Source organism: Harpia harpyja, chromosome 1, assembly GCF_026419915.1.
Source record: "Harpia harpyja isolate bHarHar1 chromosome 1, bHarHar1 primary haplotype, whole genome shotgun sequence".
NCBI lineage: Eukaryota > Metazoa > Chordata > Aves > Accipitriformes > Accipitridae > Harpia > Harpia harpyja.
The window spans coordinates 72555559-72582734 of NC_068940.1; the positions used below are offsets into that span (position 1 = coordinate 72555559).

General features: G+C 38.1%; 1 protein-coding gene across 10 annotated transcripts in view; it reads left to right on the top strand.

The window, feature by feature from the left end:
- Positions 1–27176, top strand: part of OSBPL3 (oxysterol binding protein like 3) — a 97276-nt gene that overhangs the window by 39501 nt on the left and 30599 nt on the right. For 8 of the 10 annotated variants that reach the window (XM_052799791.1, XM_052799851.1, XM_052799804.1 and 5 more), the window contains 10 exons: positions 7390–7632; positions 16946–17065; positions 17263–17316; positions 17526–17639; positions 18424–18594; positions 21924–22050; positions 22893–22996; positions 23142–23234; positions 23843–23999; positions 26393–26523. In XM_052799791.1, coding sequence (XP_052655751.1) covers positions 7540–7632; positions 16946–17065; positions 17263–17316; positions 17526–17639; positions 18424–18594; positions 21924–22050; positions 22893–22996; positions 23142–23234; positions 23843–23999; positions 26393–26523 — 1164 coding nt within the window. In that variant the 5' untranslated portion in view covers positions 7390–7539. The remainder of the gene's footprint in view (positions 1–7389; positions 7633–16945; positions 17066–17262; positions 17317–17525; positions 17640–18423; positions 18595–21923; positions 22051–22892; positions 22997–23141; positions 23235–23842; positions 24000–26392; positions 26524–27176) is intronic. The other 2 variants (XM_052799841.1, XM_052799860.1) reach the window with 1 other exon arrangement.

Sequence of the window (27176 nt, forward strand, 5' to 3'; positions counted from 1 at the left end):
AGCACTAACCATTCTCAAAGGGAAGTGTTGTTTCCTTTGTAACTTTTTTCTTTTAGAAATTAAGTGACATACATAAGGCATACATGACAATTCCAGTGTATCATGGAAAAACAGATATCTGGGAGGGGGACCCTAGGTTTTTTGGGGTGGGGTTTTTTTTCGCCCCCCTTTTTTTTTTTTTTGAAAGTAGATGATGCCAAAGTGTGAAAAGTAAAACACCACATCAAAGGGGACAAAGCAGGTTTGTTAGATCCTGCTACTCTTTAATGAACACATCTACCGTTCCTGCATGAGATAAAGGATCTCTGTGGTGTTTGCTGTTCATACATACCCCATTATGTTTTTCTTCAGAGTTTGGTGAGGATCGTTCCTGGGCCACCTGAACTCTTCAAGTAGTCCTATTTGCTGTTCTACCTGAAACCACAGGTGACTGGGTTTGGATTTCTTTCTCCATAGTTAAACCAACTATGTCAGCTGGTTTAATAAAATATGTTGCTTGATGTCAGCCTTGATAGATTTGTGCATCTCACAGCATTATGCAGCTTATCAGGTCACAAAGAGACAGTCTGATTTGTAGTTACATGGATGCCTTCAATGATTTGACAGGAAAGTGATGTCTTTTTCTTGATGTGCAGGCAGTGCTGTCTTAAGATCTTGAATTACTACATGCTGGCAGACTGACAGATATTTCCAGAACTAACATTGGGCCTATCAAAACTGAATCTAGGAAAACAAACAGTGTGTATTTCAGTAACATTTTAGCAATAACAAGTGCAGTTTTAAAAAGGAATAAGCCTTTGAGCATAGTGGAGTATCTTTGTTTTAGTGAAGAAAGCAAAGCTTTAAATAGTAACAGCAGAAAAAAGAAAGGCAACCAAGCTTGTGCCAAGGCTCTAATGGTAAGGTTTCCACGTTATCACTAACAGATGGGCCTTTCCAAGGTTTTAGTACAGCCTGTAAGATGATACCATGTGCCTGTTACTTTCGTTACTGTGATAATAAGCCTTTTTCTCTTTTCTATTGCCTGATCATCCTTTGCCTTTTCACTTGTAAGGTCTTCTCTAGATGAATAGCACTTCCAGTACAAACAGACCCACTGCTGCTTTATTATTTGAGCACAGGGAGGGCTGTCAACCTTGTTAGCACTGGTGCATGCAGTCAGTGTGTGTGCTCCCAGCATAGGATTTGATCACAGCTCAGTAGCTGTTATTTTTCTGCTCCACCCTCTTGACAGGGAGACTGTGGACCCCTCTGTTACTAGGTCACAAACTGGTTCCTGTGGTCCCCCAGCTTCTGGCTTCTCAGTCAAGTGTGTAAGTCACGCTAAGAGCTGGAAGGGAGCATGTAGGACCCCACTCAGTCTGGCAGCTTATGCTAGAGAGCCCTGAGCTGCCAGGCTGTCCCTTGGCAAGGCTCTCTCCGAAAGGGGCAGGGGGAGAAGGAGAATTATTAGTTATTTAGGACCTGACTGTGAGTTAGGTCAGTCCTATTAGTTAAGATTCTCATCTGCGATTAAAAGTTGGGTGGAAAACATGGTATGACAGCTGACTAATTACTGTAATAATACAGCCATTACTGCATGTATTTTCTGTATTGCTAGTCACCAAGACTTTTAACATATCTATCTAGAATATGTACTCAGCAAGTTTTTTATATACAAACGTAATTGGTCGCAGATCTCCTGGTGGGGTGGAAACAGTGTCAAGATTAAGCATTTAAAATTAATCATGTCGCATACAGTATTATAGTCAGTTTCTATGCTGAATGTGAGGGAAAGGTGGTAATTTTATATATACTTGTATTTCAGGATGCTGATTGACCTGTTTCTAAAGTTATATAAGATTTTTCTAATATAAGGATTGAATTATTCGCCCCAAGGTTTAGTGAAACAGCAGATACTTGCTTTGCTTCAGGGGAGTCTGACTAGACTTCGCATTGAAGCATGTTCTTCTTCAACGTCTTTCTCGGGATGTATTCTACTGGATTGTTTCTGGTTTTTTGTTTTGGTTCTTTGCTTTCTCTGTGCTGGATCATACAGGATTTTCTTTCATCAGGTGATGAACATTATACATGAAAAGTAACCCGGTGTTAAATGTGGTATGTTTGTCATTTGTCTAGCTTTTTCCCTTTCCCACTCTGTATGTGTCTCTCTTGATTAGACAGTTAGGAGAGTTTTGTTTGAACTAAATTTTCCTCTTTGGGGTTACTGAAATAGCATGATTTAACTACTACAATAGCCTCCTTAAGGAGGTAGGCTAGATGGAACTGTTTCTTTGCATCATGGACTACTTCAGCGAGTAGTATGTGCCCATGGCTAATGAAAGCATCTGCTCAACAGAGGCTGTGATTTGGATGATGTCTAGAGACAGAACCTATCTGATGGAAGGCAGTTCTGAAATACTTCCTGTTATTGTTAATTTGTTTGAACTTTAGGTTTCAAAGATAGTTTTAAGAGCTTGTTTTGTTTTAAACTATTTTATGTTTGTTTCTGCAAGTTCTCTTCTGTAAAGAGAATAGCTAGCAACAGGACAGTATTTGTGTGCTTTGTCCTTCAATAGTATGAATCTTGTAATTCAGGAACAGCAAATACCTGCCTTGAAAAAATATCTCCAATAGTTGTACATGGCATATCTGTAGTCTATAAATAATTCTTTCCTTTTCTGAGCCAGGTGAGACACTGGGATAGATTAAAGCTGACAATTTGAAGTATGACAGAGAAAGCCATGAAAGCAGTACTTGGAAAAGACTATTGCTTTGTTTATCCAAGTGGACATGACTGAATGTAATTTAATAATAGCTACAGAGCAAAGGTTTCAGCACGGATTCTTTTTTAATTCTGTGAAAGTCACTCAGTGTTGCTTGCAACTCTGATTTAGATCGCTCAGTCCTGTGCTTGCTGTGTCCACATGACTCTCATCAGGCTTTCTGTTGTTCCTGTTCTTCTATCCACAAAACCTTGATTGACTACCGTTATAGAATGAGATCTATGCTTCCAGTTTCGCTGCTCAAAATCTCTTTACAGTGTTCTTTCACTGCTGAATCAGCTCTGAAGCAGCTGTTAAGGCTTTATTTTTCTTCTGGAGCCATGACAAAAATATTGCATAATGTTGATTTTTTAGTTTTCCATTTTTTTCTGAATTTTTGCCTTTCTTCTTTTGTGAGATGTGCAAAAACTTGGGTTTTGCTGTAAGCTTATTGCTTTGAGAGTTGTGAGAAATGAATTGTGATACTGAGAGGCTGCTTTGAACCTGTGCAATTTTAAAGGTTTGAGGACAACTCAGGACAGTACTTATTTTAAAAAATGGGTCTTCCTGTTGTATGTGTTATTGTAAGTTTACATTAGCTTTAATTGATGTAGAATGGTAAGACTCTTAGTAACAGATGATAAGTAAAGATAAGTGCTGTTTATGGGTTTAGAATGTAGTATCTATAAATAATATTTGATACTCATGTATTCTTAATTCTTTAAAATGCACCTGGTGAGGTCATTTGCAAAAGTACTCCTGGCCTGCTTTTGCTTCTGTTGACTTGATAGCGAAGAATTAGACCAATACTTTACACTTGTGAAAATTTTTGTCCTAAATTTATTTGGATTTGCCTCGGCCTTACACCTTTGATTTGTCTTTTTGGAGTAGACCAAAGTAAGTGGCATTGTGTGCTCCAGAGGAAAGGTGGGAACAAACACAGTTCTGAGGCCATCCCGTGGCATAGGGAAGAGCAAAATGTATTGAACGTGAATTGGATCATGATGACTTCAAAACATCAATTTTAGCTGCAATCTTAGCTTAGTTAGCATAATGCTGATTTTTATGCCTGCTTTAAAGTTGTAATTGCTCTTGTACCTGGTAGCCTTAAGTTCCACAGGTAATGTAAAATATCAGTTGCCCTAGAGAGGCCCAATCACTACTGCTGGCAGCCAGAATGAGAGTCAATTCAGGATGCAGGATCAGTGTTTTCACACATTCCTGGAAGAATAAGTGGGTTATTGTTGAAGGGCAACCACAGTCGTCTTTTTTCTTCCTGAACTTGAAGAGAATTTTTAGAAAGGAGCACAAAGTAGTTGCTGGAACATGCAGCAGTTTTCACAGATGAGTTGGGGCCATATTCATTATTCACATACACTTTTATGTTCAAATCTGGAAGTCTCAAGGTAATAAGTTAAATTACTGGGAAACACCAATGAAATAATAATAATAATAATACATTGTGGAGACAGGGCACATTTTACTCCTGCCTTCTTCAGGGCTGGTAACAAAAGCCTTTTCTTCAGCCCATGTAGCAAATTAATTTGAAGGAATAAAGGAAAATTCAAAACCCCAATTTTAGAAGCAGACTGACGAAATACTTTAGATGCTCTCTGTCAGATTTACCCCATCTGTCTCCTGCCCCTCATTCAAGCACCTCTGGTTAGGTGGCTGAGTCCCCTTCAGCTCATTTGAAAACTGGAAAAGTGTCCTTGTCTCTCTCTTTTTGATTCCAAAAGGACAAATAGCATTGCCTTAGGAGATCTTAGGTACTTAGTTCGGTGACGTAAGTCTGTGTCTAGATGACATGAATGTTAGCAAGTAGATCAATGCAGTAAAAGCGGACCTTTGTAGTCAATCAGTTAAAGGTGAGGACCCAACATCTACACCAGGATGGGACTAGTCAGGACTAGCTCTGAGTCCACAGCACTAGACTAATGCTTTGAGCACTGGATGCACTCCTGGAGCACATTTCTTCCAAAAGGGATTTGGTTTCCATGATCCAAGACTGCCCTGCAATACAAACATAAATGTGGCAAGAGGGGGGACCAGGAGATTTGCAGTGGAAGTGCCCTTATGCTCTGTCCTAAAATGCTAATAAAGTCACACCTTAACTTCATTTAGACTCCACACCAAAAACATGGTGATAGAAATACTCTTCTGATTATATGGCTTCTTTTTGTGTTAAAGTCCATGAAACCTCAATTTTTTCCAGTTACCTGACACTTCCAGGTCATCACAAACATTGTGCTGTGTGTTCAAACAGGCAAAGGGCATTGTATAACTTAAATCTAGCGTGTCCTGGAAATCTACTTGTAAGGTACTGATGACAGCAACTTTCAGTGCATTTGCTGCAAATTAGAGCCTGTTTCTTGCCATGAACTCTGCCAGTCTTTGCCAAAATGCCAGATAGTCACCAATGAAAGCCAAATGATAAATGAAAATGGGTAGCAATCAAATAAATTTCTTTCTTTATGAAAGCAGTGGGTTAAAGAAAAAAGTTACTTGATATATCTTTTTTTAATAGCTGAGATGCCAAGAAACTTTTGTTTAAAAAACACTACAGTTAATTTTCAGAGACTTAAAAATCTCTTTTTTTGCTGCTCTATTATGAACACGGAGCAGTGAAGAGGATAAGCGGTTTTCTGAGCAAACAGTGTGCCAAGAAAGTAAAGCATTTGCTGCATGGTATTTTCAAGGGGGTGTCTGGATGATGAGTTTGCAGGAAGTGTATTTCCATTCCTGTTGTGAATATTTGACCTCTGCTTGTTAATAGAGATGGTATCATTAAACTCTTTTACTAGTACAGCTTGAAACTAAGCACGAAAGTTATACTTTATACTTACTCCACAGTTAAAAAACTGCATGAAGTGAGATAAATCTAAACCTGTTAAAAGCACTAGTCCTTAATGAAATGCGACACAAATTTGTCTTCCAGATAGAAAGCGACTATACCTCTTCCAAAACGCACTATTCCTATCTCAGTAGTAATTTCAGTCTAAAACCCATGTGGTAGGCCTAATTCAGACCTTGCTATCATATTGCTGTGCTGTTCTGGTTTTCTTTGGCTTTTGCATTGTTCTCGCTGGCTTTTTACCTGTCTGGTTCCTGGAAATAATTGCCAATCTGACTCACCAGTGAAAGAGCACCAGCAGAACTCGCTTTCTCACTGGACTTTTGGAGACTCGGGCTGCTTCATTGCTGTTGCTAAGCATAGATTTGCTCTGGGGATCATTGAGTATTTCTAACTAGGTAAGGTAAATGCCATGAAGTAACACCTTGTTTCAGGTGAAAAAAGGGTATGTTGGTTGAAATGTTACAGCAAATTATATTGCCAAAGGGGCACTGTAGATTGGAAAAGGTCTCTGTTTGGAAGTTGGATGCTTCAGACTATGGCAGTAGGGAGAGAGGTTTTATGTAGCATAGTGTTGTCTTCATCTTAAATATAGCACCTGGTTTTATTTGGGTTTTTTTTTGTTTGGGTGGGGTTTTTTTGTTTGTGGGTTTTGGTTTGGGTTTTTTAAAGGGAATTGAATTCTTAAAATACACAGAGTGTTTTACTAGGGATCTGAAAATGCTGCTTCTCTCCGAATAGGTTTTTCAGCCTCTTCAAGAAAAAATGAATGGCAGACTTCAATAGCCAGTGATCCCAGTTCAGGACTGTTCTGACAGCACAAGCAAGGGGATTGTGAAGCAGTGCCTCCCTGTTTCAGCAATGGAATTTCTGTTATCCTTGTGAAAGCTTCCTGACCTTACTCAGTGGTGGTTCTTGCACTACTCCTAATGTGCAAATTCCTTACCCAAGACAATAAAATCTGAAGTGATACACAATTCATGAAGCTCGTCCACCACCCCGAGTTTTGGAAAGCATCACCCTTTTGTTATGTCCTCTGGTTTTAAAAAATATATGCAGTTACCATGACAACTCCTGCCCACACTGGAAATCCGTAATTGGGAGTTTCTGGCATGGCTTTTATTTGCATGTGCTGCAAACAGCACTGTTATTAAACAGGCTGTTAATTCTTCTTCCAGTCACTGACTGAGACAACTGATGTGACAATAGTTACAACTTTCTGATGCCAGTAAGAGTAGTCATGCACAGCTCTATGCAGCTGAGTTTGCATGCTCACTGCTTTTATGTAATGCTCTTTTATATAGAGAGTTTTTTTGTTGGGTTTTTTTTTCCTTACAACCTGAAGCCATGCTTACTTGTTTAAATTACCAAGGAACTGAGAAAGAGGTATTTTTTTGATTACTCACCATCCTTTTTGTGAGACAGTTAGATGCTTTCTTCTCATTTTGAGGTTGTTTTGGTCCATTTGATATAGATACTACTTATACTCTTTGTGTGTCTTTACTAAAAATTTTTTAATTAATTTAAATCTTTAAAAAGATGCTTGATACTCTACTTCGTCCTCTGAATAAATAATGACAATTAAAGCATGCGTTTAGGATCCAAAATTCACGTTGTTCCTGTTTGAGACTTGAAAATTTATCTTAAAGTGAATGTTGAATTAATTTCTAATAATGTACAGTAATGCAGTCAGCTTGTATTACTAAAGGCTTTATTATGATTCATGCTACAGGATGGCATTAAAAGACAGCATCTGATAACTTGGCTTTTTGTTTTTCTTTTCCCTTTTAGGAATTTCCATGGGATGCAGATCATGCCACTGGACTGCATTTGGATAAAGGATGAGTTCTGCATTTCTTTCAGGAGCCTTCCAACACATTTTCTAAATTACCTTTTAATGGTGTTCTGAGTAAGCTTATGTGAAACAAATGGTATTGGATCATGAGTGAAGAAAAAAGCTTTGGTGTGTCCCAGAAAATGTTGTCACCTTCAAGAAGTACTAGCAGCTGCTCCTCCAAGCAGGGAAGCCGACAGGTAATGCAAACTTTTTTAACCAAACTGTAAGCATTACTAAGATTGGCTGTTACTTTTGCTCATGAATCTCTTAAACTCTGTTTTCCTGTTGCTGTTTGCTTTATTTTATTGCTTCTTTGTTTTCCTTACTCTCTTTTGGTTTTTTTGTTGGTAGCTGCATCTTGTTTTGTGTCAAATGCAGTAAACACACATTACTGAATAGCAGGCACTTGTAAAACTGGAATGCTAACAGTGAATTTGAATTTCTATGACATTGTATGTATGGTGTCTTTATAGTGAAATATTGCTGCTGTAGCAGCTTGGTCTCAGTGGTTTGATTCTGAAATCCCAAATCTTCCCTGTAAGATACTACTTTTGTGGTAGAATATTGTCTAACTGCTCTGCTTATTTCAAGTTTCCAGGGAAAGATGTGCATGCATGTGTAAAAGAGAATGCATTTTTCTGAAACTTGACATAGGGCCTCTTTGACAATGAAAAAGTGCCTGTGAATGCCTGTGTTGGTTGTTGCTGTAGAACTGTAGTTATGAAAATAACTATTTGTGTAATTTGATCCACCCTGGTGCCTAATGCAAAGGGTGCTTTGTTTTCTGCAGAGATAATGCTGTTCTTAAAACCTTACAGTTTTAAAAGACATGTCTACGAGTGTTTGCACCTGACAAGTGAGACTGCTGAAGACAGCTTTTGTTTGTGGGCAAGAAACATTGACCTGCAGCCACACTGAGAATTAAGTTTAAACACGCTCAATCCATGCTTGCAAAATCATGAGCAATACGCTCAACATAAACTTTTATTTGTACAAATGCTGGCTTAGTGGAGCTCCTAAAGCTGCCTCAGGTTGAAATTTTAATTGGAATTGAGTATCCCAATCCTCCAAAAGCTTTGGAGACCTCAGCTGTGTTTTGAATTAGCACCTGCTTTTCTGGGACTTCTAGCCCCATACATAAAATTGGCGAGGCAGACAAATCTCTGAACGATTTATGCCTTTTAAAGTGCTGTGCTTGTAAGAAATGCTGTGCATTTCTAATATACCGAGCAAAGAAATCTTTGCTTTCAGGATGCCTTTTTTGTTTTCCTGCAACATTATTTTTTTATATCCTTGGTATCAGATTACCTTTTAAAAAGTGTAATTTAAAACATTTGATATAGCCTGTTTCAACAGCTCATGTCTATCAAGTGTTATCATGTAGTATTTAAATAAGATTTACATGAGCATGACTAAATCCATTGGTGTGTTACACAGCCAGTATAAGCAACAATACTTATGCAGAGGCAATTTCTTCAAGAACCTTGCTTGCTGCCATTTAACATGATCGAATCTGTTGGCTAGCTCAGGCTTTTGACACTGTTATTAGTGGGTCCCATTTCTTACCCATTTTGTTCTCACCTCCTCTCTTTGGAGAAAAGGAATAATTCAGTAAGTTTTAATGTCATCTTGTCAATCCCCAATTTTTTAGTGTTTAATCCTTGTACAAAAATGCAAGGTGTACCTGACCAAGGTGAGAAATGCAACTTGGTGTTTTGTTTGTATTCCTGGTACATCCGTGCTTATTCATTATAGTCAGGCAGATGGTAAATTGACTCATACACCTATCAGGTCAAGCTAAAAAGAGGTATAAAGTAGGTTGTTTCCCAGTGTATATTGAAGGGTGATACAGTGTATATTTCTCTGTGATAATATGGGGCATTGTGATAAGTATCTCCACTTTGATCAATGTTTCAGTATTAATCTTTTCAAGGTCAGTCATTGCACTACCAAGTAAGTGACAGTATACTTTTACATCTGGGGAACCTGCTGACTGATTGTCCATGTTTTCAGGAGGTGGTAATGATAGGGGCAAGCCCACAGAATTTGGGGAGTTTGTGTGACTTGTTACATGCTTGGAAATGATCACTAAGCAGGGTTAAAAGCTCTGCTTGCTGACTTTTTCTATATAGTCTGAAAATTTACAAACGTTTTTCAGAAATTACATGTGCCTTTTAAGGTTCCACTGGTCTGACTGATATTTTTATTTTTAAATAGGGACTTCTAATATTTGTAAGGAATACTTCCAATACTTTCTCTATTTCCTTCTTTACCAAGTGCAATAATTTTCTGTCTTATCCTATAACTTTGTTTGCATCTGCTGAAGTGATCTGGAGGTCTTCCTTCAAAGTAGTGAAATCTGGAAAGAAAAAAAAAAAAGAAATCTAAATTACAGTTCCTTTCAGCATTGTCAGTGTTTATGTGCATGGCTGTGTATTGCTGTTTCTTCCTTAATTTTCTGATGTTTTTGGTGTTTTTCACACGACTGTTTTTTCCCACTGAGGTTGTCTTGCAGTTTACAGAACAAACTGTTTTGCTGGGAAAAACAAAGATTTAAATATCCTGTGCAGTATGCACTCTGGATATTTACTTGAAAATAACTTCTGTGAGTCATTTTCCCTTATGTTTTTTTAATTTATTTGTTAATTATATTTTGTGATGGTAGCATGTTTCAGTGAATGTTTTGTTAGATATACTCTTCTGTGCTGCATGGGGAAAGATGGACCTTTAGGTCTAACAGAGGCAGTGCTCTGCAAGACTTACTGGCCTGGACACAGCAGTGCTTCGCATGAGGAACAGTTATCTTCTCCCTGTTCCTCAAAAGGCTCTGGTCTTGCAGATTATAGAGGTCTTTACCTTGCTAGATAGACCCTCTCTTTAGTGGTGTAAACTGTATAGTATAGCATATATTATAAAATCTAAATTGTTGGTCTGGGCAGTGAGGATGTTGAGATCTTTCTTGTGTCCTGTTCCTTTGCTCCCTCCTTCCCACAGAGGATTTCATGTCACACCTGATCAAGTAGTTTTGTTTATATCATTAATTGCTTCTTTTCTCATTCAGCTTCTTTTACTGGTAAATTGGAGCTTCACAGTCTGTCCTTACTAATATCCACCTGCTCAGAGCTGACAAGACTGGGGATGAGTGATGCCAATGTCTGAGAGTTACTTAATTTGCCCTTTTCATCTGCGTGTTAGTTTAAATGACAGCACTTCAGGTGTTCTATTAAGAAAATAGCAACAACCTAAAGTTCTACAAGTCTGTTAAAAATCTCCTATGCTAAAAAGTACCACAGATTCCACCCCACCCCACCCCCCTCCCAAGGCCCTGGTAGAAGAGTACAATGTAATACTGTCACTGATACTTTTTTATTAATACTATCATGAAAGTTTAAATAATTTTGCTGTATGATATGCAGATTGGGGAGTGAAGTGCTATGATTTTGATATTCTTTCCTTCACCTTCCAGCTCCATGGAGGGCTGCTTATTCCCCCTTCAAACACTTGCGCGTCTCTCAGGGACCTTCAGAGCTAGGCTCATTGCTTGCAGGTTAAGGGCAGATCTGCCTGACAGGTGCTTTTCTCTGTGCTGCTGATCTGACACAGCAGTTGTTTTAATCTGATTAAGTAGAAAGAAATTCTGAAATGCCCAGGGGAAGGGACCCGGACAGTTCATTCATTTTTCCCCCCCAAACCAGTGGGATCTGAGTTTGAGTCTCTGATTTCCTAGGCACAGACTCTGTTGCACGTACACTCTAGCAGCAAATAATAAGAAGCTACCTGAGATTGGGATATGGAACCCCCATAGTACAAGGCTGCTGTGCCTGCTAAAATTTAGTTATTGCTCCCTGCAGAGCAACATGTGTCAGTGGTGTAGAGCGTAAGTAGAGTCCTGTGCAGAAGATGGGCCACTGTGCCAAAAAAGAGTTGACTTAAGCAGGGCTGCAGGACTTGGAGGGGCCTACTCCTTCCTTTGCTAAACTTGGTGCCCTTTTTCTGCCAGATGCAGTGTGACCTGAAGATGCTAACAGTTAATCCTGTTTCACTAAGTTCACCTTGAAGCCCTATAACAGGTTGGAGACTACTGCCACATCCCACCTCTCTGCCTTTTCTCTGCCTTTTCTCTGCCTTTTCTCTGCCTTTTCTCTGCCTTTTCTCTGCCTTTTCTCTGCCTTTTCTCTGCCTTTTCTCTGCCTTTTCTCTGCCTTTTCTCTGCCTTTTCTCTGCCTTTTCTCTGCCTTTTCTCTGCCTTTTCTCTGCCTTTTCTCTGCCTTTTCTCTGCCTTTTCTCTGCCTTTTCTCTGCCTTTTCTCTGCCTTTTCTCTGCCTTTTCTCTGCCTTTTCTCTGCCTTTTCTCTGCCTTTTCTCTGCCTTTTCTCTGCCTTTTCTCTGCCTTTTCTCTGCCTTTTCTCTGCCTTTTCTCTGCCTTTTCTCTGCCTTTTCTCTGCCTTTTCTCTGCCTTTTCTCTGCCTTTTCTCTGCCTTTTCTCTGCCTTTTCTCTGCCTTTTCTCTGCCTTTTCTCTGCCTTTTCTCTGCCTTTTCTCTGCCTTTTCTCTGCCTTTTCTCTGCCTTTTCTCTGCCTTTTCTCTGCCTTTTCTCTGCCTTTTCTCTGCCTTTTCTCTGCCTTTTCTCTGCCTTTTCTCTGCCTTTTCTCTGCCTTTTCTCTGCCTTTTCTCTGCCTTTTCTCTGCCTTTTCTCTGCCTTTTCTCTGCCTTTTCTCTGCCTTTTCTCTGCCTTTTCTCTGCCTTTTCTCTGCCTTTTCTCTGCCTTTTCTCTGCCTTTTCTCTGCCTTTTCTCTGCCTTTTCTCTGCCTTTTCTCTGCCTTTTCTCTGCCTTTTCTCTGCCTTTTCTCTGCCTTTTCTCTGCCTTTTCTCTGCCTTTTCTCTGCCTTTTCTCTGCCTTTTCTCTGCCTTTTCTCTGCCTTTTCTCTGCCTTTTCTCTGCCTTTTCTCTGCCTTTTCTCTGCCTTTTCTCTGCCTTTTCTCTGCCTTTTCTCTGCCTTTTCTCTGCCTTTTCTCTGCCTTTTCTCTGCCTTTTCTCTGCCTTTTCTCTGCCTTTTCTCTGCCTTTTCTCTGCCTTTTCTCTGCCTTTTCTCTGCCTTTTCTCTGCCTTTTCTCTGCCTTTTCTCTGCCTTTTCTCTGCCTTTTCTCTGCCTTTTCTCTGCCTTTTCTCTGCCTTTTCTCTGCCTTTTCTCTGCCTTTTCTCTGCCTTTTCTCTGCCTTTTCTCTGCCTTTTCTCTGCCTTTTCTCTGCCTTTTCTCTGCCTTTTCTCTGCCTTTTCTCTGCCTTTTCTCTGCCTTTTCTCTGCCTTTTCTCTGCCTTTTCTCTGCCTTTTCTCTGCCTTTTCTCTGCCTTTTCTCTGCCTTTTCTCTGCCTTTTCTCTGCCTTTTCTCTGCCTTTTCTCTGCCTTTTCTCTGCCTTTTCTCTGCCTTTTCTCTGCCTTTTCTCTGCCTTTTCTCTGCCTTTTCTCTGCCTTTTCTCTGCCTTTTCTCTGCCTTTTCTCTGCCTTTTCTCTGCCTTTTCTCTGCCTTTTCTCTGCCTTTTCTCTGCCTTTTCTCTGCCTTTTCTCTGCCTTTTCTCTGCCTTTTCTCTGCCCCTCTCCTTCAGTCATGGGAAGGGATTTCTTCTACAAGGCCACAACTCAAACTGTGTTTTGTAAGGAAGGAAACCGGTGCTGGTCTTCTTTAAATTTAAATTGACCTGTAATCAAAAGAAGATATATTGTGGTAGTTGTTTTTAAGTCTAATAAGTTAACTAACTTTTAAAATAGATTCAGTAGGGAAAAGCTTTGTCAGAAGAGCTGCTTAAAAAAACTCCTGTTCTAAAAAAGAAAATTAAATCATTTCTGCTGATTTTATGAACTGTAACAAATGCTTTAGTTGCAGCTGATGCCAACCCTTATCCTCCACAAAGCAGGTTTCTATTTTTGGCACTTTGAAATATTCGGTACAACTGACTGCATTTTACACTGGAAGAAAGTCTGGCACTGTCATCTGTTTTGTTCAGGGAGCTGTAAGTGCAAGCATTGGTCTGAGAGCTGTTCAAACTCATTGCTTCATTCTTTCTGCTGAAATAATTTACCTTGAGGGGCTGTATGGTACAGAATATTGCAGGAAATGAGGAGGCTTTTATTTTATTAAATAAAGAAAATGACTACAGTTATCTAATGACAGACTTATCTCTGAAGACCAAAGTGTATGGGTTCTTTTCTCAGCCACAGAGCAGGTATATAAGCCAAGTAAGCCTGCTTGATGGGAAGAAGTGCTCCCATTTCAGCTTTTCTTCCCATTTTCACACTTTTTAATTGTGAAAGCACATTCTTGGCCGCCTCACTGACCTGCAGAACAGTGAGAAATGTGGCTCTCCTGCAGGAACGTGGGAGACACCTTGCGTCTGGACTGCAGGAGAGGCCCAGACAAAATTGGAGTTGTAATGCAGGCCAGGATGTGCTCTTTTTTAAAAAATTTAACCAAAACTATTGATGCTGTGCATATTCCAAGTGGGTGTAATTGGCTGAGCTATTTCTCAGCTACTTCCTTTCTCTTCACCTCATATGCCCAATGCAGTGTGGGTCTGTCTCACTTCAGGAGTCCTTTTCTTTCTAAGCTTATCCTTATAGAAAGATGAATCTGGATTCTTGTGTTTTTCTTGGTTGTGCTCAAATTTCTGCTTGTCTCCTGCAAGCAGACAACTCTATCAACCATATATTGTGTTTAAGCTTATCCAGACTGTGAGAACTTGATCAAAAGTTCAAGAAAACTGTTTCATTAGGTATAACACTAGAATATTGAAAAGGATCTACTGTTCACTAGTCTTGACTGCTATCAGATTAATTCTCAGTGAAAAAGTTATGTGTTTGGGTACTGCAGTTTAATATATTTCAACAAAGGCAAGGGAAATAGCTTGCTTGGTAATCAGGCAAAACAGCTTTTAAGCTCTTTGGCTAATTTCAAGAAGAAAGAAACAAAGATATAAACACAACATTTTTCTTAATCCTGCAGATGCTCCTGTTAGTTCTTAATTAGAATTATCTTTCACTAGTTCCATCAGGTTTCTCACTCTTTAAAATGTTTACTTTTATCCAAGTACCCAGTTTGAAATCGGCTAATGTCAAGATTGGCTCATTTAGTAGATGATATGTTCTGAGGAGATGAGATTTTATCCACAGGTGGACGTTTAAGCAGCAGTAAGTTCAGCTGTTACTTAATGTAAATTGTAGCATTACACTGTATGTGATGATATTTAAAGAGGCTGCTCTCTGTCATAACAGTCCCAATCCTTGTGATTATATAAGGGCTAATAAATAATCTTTTACAGGAAAAAGGAATCCAAGACCACTACAGAAAACATTTAGTGGCCTAATATTTACATTTATGGCAAAAGAGGTGGTGGAACATCATTTCTCTTTGGCTTTCAAGGTTGTAGACTGGAATGTTCTGTCAAAAAACAAAAAGGGGTGATGGGGGCAGGAAGTCCTTAACTGTGGAGGCTTAGAGCTGCCTTTGTACTTGAATAGCTGTCAAACTGCAGCTAGCAAGCTCTAGCTAACTGTCCTTGCATGGGCACAGGCTGGCTCTCTGCTTCATTCTCTGTCAGCTTAACCCTGTGAAAGACCAGTGCTGTTGGTGTCTAGCAGCAGAGCGTGCACTGCTGTGGCTGGTGTTAGGCTGATGTGCTGGAAACACCCCAGGAGGCCTTCAGCCCACTAACTCATGATATCCATGAGTAACTTCTCTGTTCACTGATCTGATGTCATAGTCATTTACCCCAAAGCAGGAAAGGGTTCACAATTATTGAGAATTTTGAGTCCCAAAGTAGTAAAACTAAAAAATAAGCATTATGGAGTGTAACTTCTGGTTTTCAATAGGAAAAATATGATTTCATGATCCTTGGTTAGAAATAATGGTATCTAAGTAGCTGTCAAAATATCTCTCAAACTGGAGGGAGTAAAAGAAGCTATTTGTTACAAAACTGACAAGGATAGGACCCAAACCTGTAGGGGCTCAAAATGTGTGCTGTGATAACAATTTCAGTTAGGACAACTGCAGTTTTGACTTACCTTCAGGTAGTAGAACATCATTGGGTGGTCTGTAGGATGTTGAATGACGGGAGCTGCTCAGCCCCACATTTCAACTGCTTGCAGCCTGTTGTGTGGTGAGTGCTGGCAGAGTGAACTCAATCCAGGCAAGCAGAGCAGCTTTCCAGTTTGTTCCATAAAGTGCAGTGCAATGAAAATAACAATGAAATAGTGGAGTGCCACCAGTAACGTGATGGAATAAGAGATCACATTCCTTAAGCTGTTTAGTGAATGTCTTTTTGAAGATGATTTACCTTGTTACTCAAGTAATAAGCATATTACCTGATGTAATTTTTTTTCTAGGTTTCTAGGGGTGAATTTTAAGGATTCTGGAATGGATAAATGAGCACAACTAGCATTCTTGCTAATTTTTGTTTCATTTTTTCTTTTAAAGTTTTTTTTGAGTCAGTCGAGATCTTCTTGGGAATACTTCCCTATGTATCTTGCAGGGAGGACCACGAGTACTTACCTACCTGGTATAGTTCTGTTTTCCCCAATGTTTCATACTAGTCCTTTTTTGTCATTAAATTCTATGTGTTAAAGTATTCTTTGTCTTTTTCAAATACATGGGGATGGCACTAGCACATGCCATTTCCTGTCAGTTGTTCATAATTCTAGATCTTTAAATCCTATGGTAGCTGGCAATAAATAATTCATGAGATCTGATCGGAAATCTTGAAACTCATGTTATATTGTCATTCATTAGCAGCCGTCCATAAATAAGAACTGTAAAAATACTATGAGATTTGTTCTCTGTTATGTTGCTGCAGGGTCTTTCATTTGAGAGTTCCTGATGGCAAAAAAGAGAGATCCTCTTTTAATTATTTGATGAAGGGTGGGTTTTATTTTTCTTGTACTTTCCCTTTATGTCATGTTCCTCATAGTACTTGAGTTACTTCCCTGGCTTTTTCATTTGTTTTTATTTTATTTTATTTTATTATTTTTAGTTTAGGGAGGCTGCAATTCACACCAAACAGAAAACCTTGAGTTACTGAATATGGGCAAAAGACTTTTACAGAAAGGTCTTAATTTTCAGTGTCTATTATTTCTGCTTCATAACCTACGAAACATATCCTTTTAGCATAGGCTATTTCTGCCTGTGATGGCAGAAGGTTTGTTTATTCTAAACTGTGACTAGGCTGTGGCTGTGCACTGTGTGTGTATGTACAGAAAAATATACACATAGAATTCTGGTAAGCACATATATTCAATGAAGGATGGTGTCATAAAAAGTGTTTTGTTTAGTTTGTATGCTTCTATCAAAATCAGAAATAATCTTGTCTCTTGGAAGATGCATAACAAAGTGTAAAGACAGATCTAAGCCTAGATTTCAACACCATTTGGGGTTTTTTGACTTATGGTGGTCTTCCTCTTGAATCTTTCTTAACAATTCTGTTCTTTGGAAGAAATAAGATGTACATTTGGATTTTCTGTTTAAGCAGGACAGCTGGGAAATTGTAGAAGGACTCCGGGGAGCAATGAATTGTACCCAGGAGCCACAGAAACAGGAGGGCTGCTTACTGAAAAAGAGGAAATGGCCTTTGAAGGGCTGGCACAAGGTAGGAAATGAATGTGTATCTGAAAGCCTGATGCCATGCAAGTGGGACTTGGTGTGGTTTTGTGGCAAAAACGTTACTTAAGAGCAGAGAAAGTGTTCTCCAAACAAATGGGGGGGGGGGATTGTGGTGGGGTTTTGTTTGGGGGTTTTGGGGTGGTTTGTTTGTTTGTGTTTAATTCTCCGCATTTCTGGTTACAGAGATACTTCTTTTTGGACAGAGGGATTTTGAAGTATTCTAAATGCCAAGCTGATGTAAGTGATCTGAAACCCTTTAAGGCCATTATAAGGTGGCAACACTATTTCTTCCAAAATAAAAATAATTCCATATTGTTGGCAATGGGGGAGAGAGTTTCAGCAGTTCTAAACAGTAGGATGAAGGGAGGAAAATGGTGGTTTCAGCAAGTAATATCTATCCTTTTGCTTTATTCTGGAGTGACTGTATTCTTTTTACTTTTTTGCAGATAGAGAGAGGGAAGCTTCATGGCTGTATTGATGTTGGACTTTCTGTCATGTCTGTAAAGAAATCAACAAAATGTATAGATTTGGATACAGAAGAGCAGATATACCATCTGAAGGTAGGTCTTCAAGATTGTTATAACCTTACTCCCAAAACAACAACATTAGCTCTGTATGGTGGAGACTTTTTTTTTTTTAATAGTAGGAGGTCTGTTAGTTACACTAATAACTTACTTTATAGTCTCAGCAGACTAGTTTACATTTATAACTTGAGAGGCCTCATTGTACTGTTCCAGAGTCACTAACCCTGTTTGGAATAGAAACTTCAAAGATGCCTCATATTTAGCAGCACTCTTTTCACCCAGCACTTTTTTCAGCAAAGGGTATGCACTTGTTGCACAAGTGCTTTTATTTTCGGTAATTGTATCTTGCTCTTTGTCTTATCTATAGGAAGTATTTTCCACAGTCAAATGTGTAGGTTTATCTATCCTTGTGGAATAAATTGTTTTGAAATACCTCACCAGAATCAAATTTCTATTTGTGTTTAACTAAACCTTGATGAAACCTTAAAAATGGCAATTAAGAAATGACAAATTAAATGGGGTTTTTTATTTATATTGGGGTTTTTTTCCATCTAGAAGTTGCCAAGTATTGTGTTCTGCATTGGAAGTCATAACTATACCAATTGAAGTTTCTCTTTTTTTTGACTATCCTGTGATTGTTTTTCTGTCATGCTTAAACTCATACAGTATGCATTTTAGTAGGAGCATCATTAGAAGAACGTTCCTGATATTTTGCTAATAAAGGTCAGCCAGGCTAGCTGTTTAATGAGCAAAAAAATATCTTTGTTTCTTTGTTAGTGATTTTGAATGTGACTGTTATAAAACCTGAAATTTTGTGTAGGTGAAATCTCAGGAGCTGTTTGATGAATGGGTAGCAAAACTTCGTCATCACAGAATGTACCGTCAGAATGAAATCTCCATGTTTCCTCATGATGTCAATAATCTTTTCTTCCCTGTGTCTACTACTGCGGACTCTGTCCCTGGTTTCTGTGATTCTACTCTGGGTAGAAAGGTAATAGTTATGATTTATAAATAATGAGCTTTCATCAGGGATTAAATTAGTCTGACTTGTGTTTATTAAGTAAAGAGCATAATGGAAGTTTGTGGTGGGGTTTAAGTTATGTTCTAAAATGTCAAGAGGAAAATGGTGTTATTTATTGATCTACTCCCAAGCAGTTTTCTCTATGATGATATTAAATTTTATAATATTGTCTCATTGGTTTAATGCAGTAAATTATATTTTCATGATGACTTTTAAAACTGCATATTGAGTTAGAATCCTCATAATTTTTGAGACATATATCAGTATTTGTCTGATATGTGCTGGTGAATACAAGTGCACAGAAGAGCACTCAGCTAGATTTTTTTTTTTTCCCTTTAACACTTTTTCATTTATCCTTTAGCTAATAAAACCTCTCCCCTTTTACATTAATGAATCTGACTGTGCTTACCTGAGGAGTATATAGGAATTATCCAAGAGCCATCACCTGTGGCCACTATTTATATTTTTAACTGAGGTAAAAGCATTATTCAAACCAATCCAAGGACCGTGTTGTAGGTGGGTATGGGGTCTGGATGGGTCCAGTCAGCAGTGTGCTTCTCTTTAGGTAATGTCTGTGACTGTTAGTTTCACAAATGACCTGACAAATGCTCAGTCTAACACCATAACTGACCTCTTTGATGCAGTCTTATGGAAGAGTGATTGTGTTTGTGCCTTCAGCAGTCTGCACATTGACTGGCTGACGTTCAACCAAAGAAGCTCTTCTGCTACAGTTTAGAACCAGTAATCTCTTTTGAGAATAATGTCTTTTTTAGCAATATTGCATTACTTGCTATAACTGAAATGGCGCTCCCTTTCTGTCAATACCAGAGTGTCTCCTAAGCAGCAGTCACCTCTTTGTTATCCACCTATCTAAGGTTTTCTTTTCCCTGGCTATATTGCTGTATGGTCTGAGTGGGCTTGTTCCCCAACACCTGCAGTTCATCACTTTGGTACGACTATCCTGTAACTGAGTATGAGTTTTAGCAAACACAGACATGTGCCTGAACAGCTTTTTGCTAGTGGTTGAGAGGGAGGAGATCTGTGGAGCAGGCAGCTGAATAAACAGTAACTCACCCTGCAGTAACGGGGCTGATCTGCAAATTGCTGTCTGCACCTCTGTGGCACTGACAGCCTGCTCTTCTGAGGCTGTGTCTGCAAGGAAATGGCAAACCTCCTGTGGCTGTTTAGTTCTTTCCTCCCAAAAGACAGCAGGGATAGAACGGGAGAAGAATATCAAGGGTAAAAGTGGAACATTGCAAAGCCCATGATAAATCTATGCCTGTGCACGCGCTCGCTCACTCGCGCTCTCAAAAATATCCGTGTGACCAGCATATGTAAAATCTATGCTCACTGTCAGGAAACTAAGCATTTCTTCTTTGGCATGAAAGACTTTCATTCACTTCTAATTTATTAATCCAGATTTGCACTGCAAAGAAGCCCTACTTATTTTCATGTGAAAAATAGAAGGGGATAGTTCTTAAGCTGCAGTTAATCACCTTAGCTCTGCTGAAGCTAAATGGAAGTTTGCCAATTTATACCAGCCTTAGCTTGATGTTAGTTGATATCAATCCAGCAGTTAGGTTATTTTGAGAAAAATATATCGAGTGAACTTTTGCATTGCATTTTATTTGCTTTTAGAAACACCTGATCAGTTTTCACAGCTGGTTTTTTATTGTTCTTGGAAGGTAGGTGTGTGTGTCTACATATGTTTATGTGGAATGCTTGGATTCTAAAGCTTAGCCATGCTGATCAAAAGCAAAACTATGCTAACTGAAGCTACACAAACTCTCCCTTGCCTGTTTCTTGGCAATGCCTACTTCCTTCTTCCCTCCTGCTCATGCCCCTCGTGTATGTGAGTTCTGGAGAAGTTGGTTATATGAGATAGATTTCTGAAGAGTTAAGCGTGGGATTTGTTCACAAAATGCCAATACAATTGCTCATCTTTAAATTCAGTTTACTTGTGCTTTTAAAGGTGCTGGGATTATTATTTGGGTATACATATATAGATGATTAAAGCTCATACAGCTTTATGTAGGAATAAAACAGCTAAACTACACAGATGAATTTAAAAATAAGTGTGCTTATTGATGCTTACTACTATTGCATACTGACTATACAAATTGACACGGTACTGAATGACATCACATGGATAGTGCATTTTATTTTATTCTGCAACTCAAGTTGGAGCTTATATTGTAAATTTTAAAAAAACAGCTAAGAAAACTGCAATCGACTGAGATGTAGATGATGTTTCCTATGAATAGATTTAAAACTAGTACTACCTGAGTTTTGATATAAGGTGAGCAGGAGGTAACAAAGTTTGTGAAGTGTACGCTTCAGAGAAGAGCTGAACAATTTGGTCAGCTTTTCTTATAACCAGCAAAGTGGTCATGTAATGGCACTTAAGATGAAACATTTTAAAACTGATTTTAAGCGATGTTGACAAAGCATGTAATTTGTGCAACTTCCTGACATAGATATTATTGAAGATGAAAGGTTTAGTAAGGTCTAAAAATAATTAGGTATTTGAATGGCTATTATTTGTAGTTATGTTAGAGAAGAAAATAGCATTATAGGTCACAATCAACTGGTAATAGTATCGGGTAGAAATTTCTTCCCATTGGAAACTACTTAATTGTACTGCTCAATTAGCTCTTACACAGAATTTCCAGCATGTCCTGAAGCATCTGATAGTGGGCACTGCTGAAAATGAGATAAGTTTGAAAATGGTTACTGAGATGTTGTAAAAGGGTAGTATTTACCCAGATGAGGTGTATGATCACACATATATTAAGGCCTGTCAAGCCAAATCCATGCTAAAGTCATACAACCTTGAGTAAAATTTTTAAATAACATCTAGTAGATCTTGCTTTCTTCACTGAAAAATAGCTTTAACAAGTATGTGCATGTTACATTTAAGTTACTTTTGGGGCTTCTTTGGGGAACATGGAGAAGAAACAGAATGTCCAACTTTGGTCCTGTTCAGATATGGTGCTTTAATTGTATTAAGTTGACTTACTTTATGCAGAACTTTGCCCTTCCTCAAAATTTAGTTTTCAGCAAATTTTTATGGTTCTCTTAGTATTTCTACTGCTTGTAGACAGTAGTTATGTTGGATATCCTGACATTATGCTCAATGGCTGTACACCTAGTCTAGTTCATACACTTTTTTCCTCCATATTATTGATGCCTTCAGTCCTTGTCCCTGATAGTGGACCTCAACTGTTGGTTGTCAAAATTTGTGCATACAACATTAAAATATTGTTTGTTAATAATTCACTTATTATTCTTTGGAACAGGCAGGCAGCTTGACCAAACAGAATTCATTGTCAGCTGGAGGTAACTTGTCATTTTCCTTTTCGAGTAATGAGTCCAGGATTTCATCTTGGCTGCAGTCTTTTGAAGACATGGAAAAATGCTCAAGAGGTAATGATATTCAAAGGAAGTTAAGATTAGCCTAATGTTTCCCCTAGTTTTTCTTGACAACAAGAGTACTACACCGTAAGTAGTCATTACAGTTAGAGTTTTCTCTGAAACTGGAGGGAGGAAAGGGGTGCTTGATGATTTACTGGCTATTCGTTTTCAAAAGGACTAGTGATTTTGGATGTGGGGGTATCAATTGTGGGCACCTCTTCAAGGAAGCTGTATATTTCAGTACATTTTATTCTATATACGGACATCACCTTCAGTAGTAAGATTTGAACTTTCTTAAGCTGGGTATTCAAAAAAGGGAAGCATCCAAAATCTAGTCATTTAAAAAGCACTAAATCTTTGTACTTCAAAGTCACCTTCTAATTTCATGCTTTCCTAAGAGCATGAAGATCTTTCTCATGTTGGTAGTGTCTGTGTGATACTTATTTGGTGAAGTTCTACTACCAGTGAGCTTCAGCTCTAATATAGAGGAGACTCATCTCTAGCTCTGAATGTACAATTCACTGTTGATGCCTATGGTGTTGCTACCTTCACCATGAGGAGCTCTGACTAGTCCCAAACTGCAGTAATTATCACATTATTCTCATTTTTCTGCAGTCAACTAGGATAAAATATCGTGGTCATTATACACACCATATAGATGCATTTCAATATTTTGAATTTAAACTTGGCGATAGAAGGATACAAGCTCTTTATGCAGTTGTCTAATAATGTGCTTTTAGTCAATGAATAATTTAAGCTAGCTACGATCAAAATAAGACTAACCTCCAAAGAAAAAAACTTTCAGTGTGTCTGTTACTTTAGGGCAACTGAAAATATTCTCTTGTTCAAAACAGACCTCTCCAACTGTCATGCATATTTACTGGAAATGAACCAGCTGTTACAGAGCATGGATGTTCTTCACAGGACATATTCAGCGCCTGCTATAAATGCTATGCAGGTTTGTTGTTTAAAAAGCAAAACCAAAAAAGTTTTCCCTTGCAATTCCAAAAAATAACCCCAAATCCTAAAGGATCAAGGTATTTCTTCTTGGCTCTGCTAGTTTTATGGCAAACTATTACTTTTGTCCTGTGTGTTGTTAAAAGGTTGGACCTTTTGAAAGCCCAAAGAAGGAAAAGAGAGCACACAGGAGGTGGCGATCCAGAGTTGTTGGGAAAGAGGCTAAAGGAATGTTACAGGTAACTTCTGTCCTTTCAGTGCCCATCTTTCTACAAATCTTAGTTGTTGATCACTTCTTGGTGTGACCAGTTTAGGAAATACGAATCCTTTCTAAATAGTGTTCTATGCTAGCTTGTTTTAAGTGGTGATATATCAGACAAAACACAAATATGTTGTCACTGATATCTGCAATAGGATCTATGCTGTTACCTTCAGGAGACTGGCCATGTTTTTTACCCATGTTTTCAATCTGCCTCCAGTTTGGGGGGTTGTGGTGTTGGGTTTTTTTATCAGTACAGATTTTTGCAAATTCTCCAGATAGTTTAGTACACATTTGCATCCAGAGGCCATGTGATTAGATACTTATAAATGAGGAAAAATAGTATAGCATATGCTACAGCTCTCAGTGGGCTTGTTTCTTGCAGTTTTGCCAAATCTCCAATTATGGTATCTTGGGCAAAGTTATATCTATGGTTTCATTTGCCAGGTGTCATCCATTCCAAGCCTATTGGCAATTGACAGTAGTTTTTCCATTTTTGGTGTCTCCAATGTAACCCAGGTGGGTACAAGAAAACAAAATTTTCTTTACAGTTTGTAAAAATGTCACAAATGGCTATCCTCCTTACAGGTGCCTTCAGTATTTTCTGCCCCTATGAGACTGCATGCTTCCAATCCAAACTTATCTACAATAGATTTTGTAGAGGAGAAAAATTACTCCGATGGCTCTGAAACATCATCAGAATTTACTAAAATGCAAGAGGATTTATTTCACATTGCACATAAAGGTAAATGAAATTCTTTTGTACGTGGTTTTTTATCATCACAATTTAAATAATTATGTGACTTCTGAGAATGCTTCCTGTTTACTGTTTAGAAAAAGCAGAAAATGCCCTTCCTTCCTTTAATTACCTTAAGGAATTGGAAATGTTGAGATCTTGAGTCATTTGAAAAAAGTGGCTTAATCATCACATTTTTTAATTTTTTATTTAATAAAGGACAGACCTTTGTTTTATGTGCTAAAAACCTGGATTGTATTTTTTTGCCAAAAGGTAAAAATCCTAAAATCAGTTGCTATAAGCACAACAGCAGATTATACTTTTTTGTGTTTGCATGCATATGTGTGTATATGAGCACATGTATGTTTGTATATTCCGTGTGCTTCACTGTATTTCAGGGTCAACGTTCGTTGGTGATGCAAGGGTTGCTATGGTAGTAACCTATTTTTAGTGAATACAGAAGAGTAAAATCATGTAAACCAGCCAGAGGGGCAGCTTGGCTGGAAATGTTTCTTCTCTCAAAATCATTTTTCATTAGCAGTGCTTCGCTCTATCACCCTTGCACCAGAAACATTTTTATTGTTTAAGTGATCTTGGTGAGGAAGGCACTTAAGCATTTATATCCAAAAGACTTTCCGAAGTATTGGCTTTGTCCCATTTTGCACAAGATAATGGTTGATGTTATCAATAAGCATTCTTTGCTTGTTTTTCCCCTCTGGTGCTGATGTATCTTGATTCCATTACGTAAGGAATGTATCTGAGTAGTAAACTTTATGAAGTCAATTATATTAAAAACTGATGTATGTATTCCAAAAAGTGAAAAGAAGTGGGGGTGGGACACAGTTGGAAAAGTTGCTATTAAGCAGACCAAAGAAATTACCTACTCAAGATCATCTTACCTGAAATGTCCATGTCAGAAATTTTGATTAGATTGACCCATGCATTTGAGTGGACAACTGATTTGGTACTATTTAATACAGTATTATTTTATTAAGAGTACAAAGAATTTTTTTCCAAAGTTGCTTTGTACCACACCCTTTCCAAAAAAGGGTAGCGAAGAAAACTTTTGCTTTAGTTTTTGATACAAATTAAATAAAATGTAACATTAGTACTTTAGTATGTAATAATTCTTGAAAATTTCAGTTAGCATACAACTTACTAAATGACATTTGAGGTCACTGAAGATTCTGGTCATGTCATCCACTTATGAAAGGCTAACAAAAAAGATCATAGTGGATATATCTTCCTCCCCACCCCCTGTGATACTGTTAAAGATTTCTTAAAATAGGTTAAAGTATGAGAATTAGCTTTGGTAATTGCAGTGTTGAAATATACCTTAAGAAGAATATTTTCTTAGAAGAGTAAATTAGGTTACATCAAATACTCAGTGAAGTTACAATGATTCAGGTTAACTCAGAGTGGATGATTAGAAGAGAGAGGTATCAGATTTCTTGTTCTTTGCCCTTTCCATGCATCCCATGTTCAGATTTTATATCTCTATTTCCCTGTAAATGGATACATTTTTGCATTGGCAGTTCTCATGACTGTATTGCAAGGCTTGAGTAGACCCTCAGAAATCCTCTTAATTCTCCAGTTAGATGAATGTTGAAATCCTACATAAAAAAATATTACTCAAATTTTTATTCCTTGTGGTTAAACAAAAGATTAAATGTCTTAAAAGTAAAAAAATAAGGAGAGTGCATTTTCCCTTTAAAAATCTAGTGATTTTAAAATTGCATGATCTGCTGTCTGATTTAAATGTTTCAGGCTGGGGATACTGGCTCAGGAAGGAGTAGAAGTAGCAGCATAACATGCACAACATCCAGGATCTGACCCTTTGAGTCACTAAATCATCTAACAAGCTGAAATTTCTTTATCCCAAAAAGAGATAACAAAACTCAACACCACAGTTGACTTGCTTGTGGGGAAACTACTAACTCTATAGCTGTGGCACAGTATGTGTTATAGCTGCTTTTTTGATTATTTTTTTTTCTATTTCATTTTTTTTTTTCTTCCCTCTCTTCTCCCCCACTGGAATTCTTAAAGGAATGTGGAATAGAGTCATGACCATCTGAAGATTCAAGCTAATTGGGGAACAAAAGCAAGTGAAGAGCAGATGTGGTTAGTTAGTTTTGTTGCCATCTGTCACAAATAATCACAGTAATTTTGACTGTGGCTAATATAGTCAACATGGTAGCATTCACCATAAACATTTATCCTACTAAAAAATCTACCCTATAACCTTGATTAATATTACTTGTTTTTAGTAACCCACCCTGGATCTCTCGACCTAAATTCTTGTTTCTGTCACCATAAATGATGTTTCATTGAAGTTTTACATAATTGGTATGTATACAATTGATAGCTGTTTTTAACTGTCACTTTTTATGAAATGGTTCTAGTTTACTTCACCTTGAGGTCAGCTTTCAGCACCATATCTACAGAGAGAGAAAAGCTGAAGCAGATGCTGGAACACGATGCATCCTCATCTCCATCTGCACAAATAGTTGGCTTGAAGAATGCCTTAACATCCGTAAGTGACACGCTGAAGTTCAGCAAGCTTCATTGTCATCAGATACTACTTTTAAATTTTATAGTAGTTAATTTCTGTTTCTTTAGTGTCTGTTCTGTGCTAGAATTTGCAGTATTGAATCATAGTAAGTTATTATATATGGTGTTTTTCAAAGACTCTTTCCTAAATGTTAAAGGTATTGTGGAATCACTGAAGTTTATATAGGTATATAGTATAATCTGTACCATTTGATGTTAAGAATCAGAGGGCTGCTCTGTGACAATGAGTCTACTTTCTCTCAAAACATACACTGCTTAATCACTCAGTTCTGGTGGGTCGTGGGTTTTGTTTTCCTTTTCTTTTCCTAAACAGCACTCAAGTATTCACTGTGTGACTTCACATAAAATAAAGGTGAGAGTGGCTGTAAGCACTCAGCTGTCCCTTCTAATGCGCTAGAGCTTCACCATGCTGCACCAAGACACTGCAAAGCAAATTCAAGTACAACTTGTTATATTGACTTCCAACCTTAATTATCTGTTAGTTGTCTAAAAGCAGCAATGGAGCTGTTAGGGAGAGTTCTAAATGACAAAAGATTGTGCTCTTTAAAAAGGTGAGGGATTTTGGTTGGTGTGGTTTTTGTAATTGATTGAGACCAGAACTTTCAGGTTGGTCAT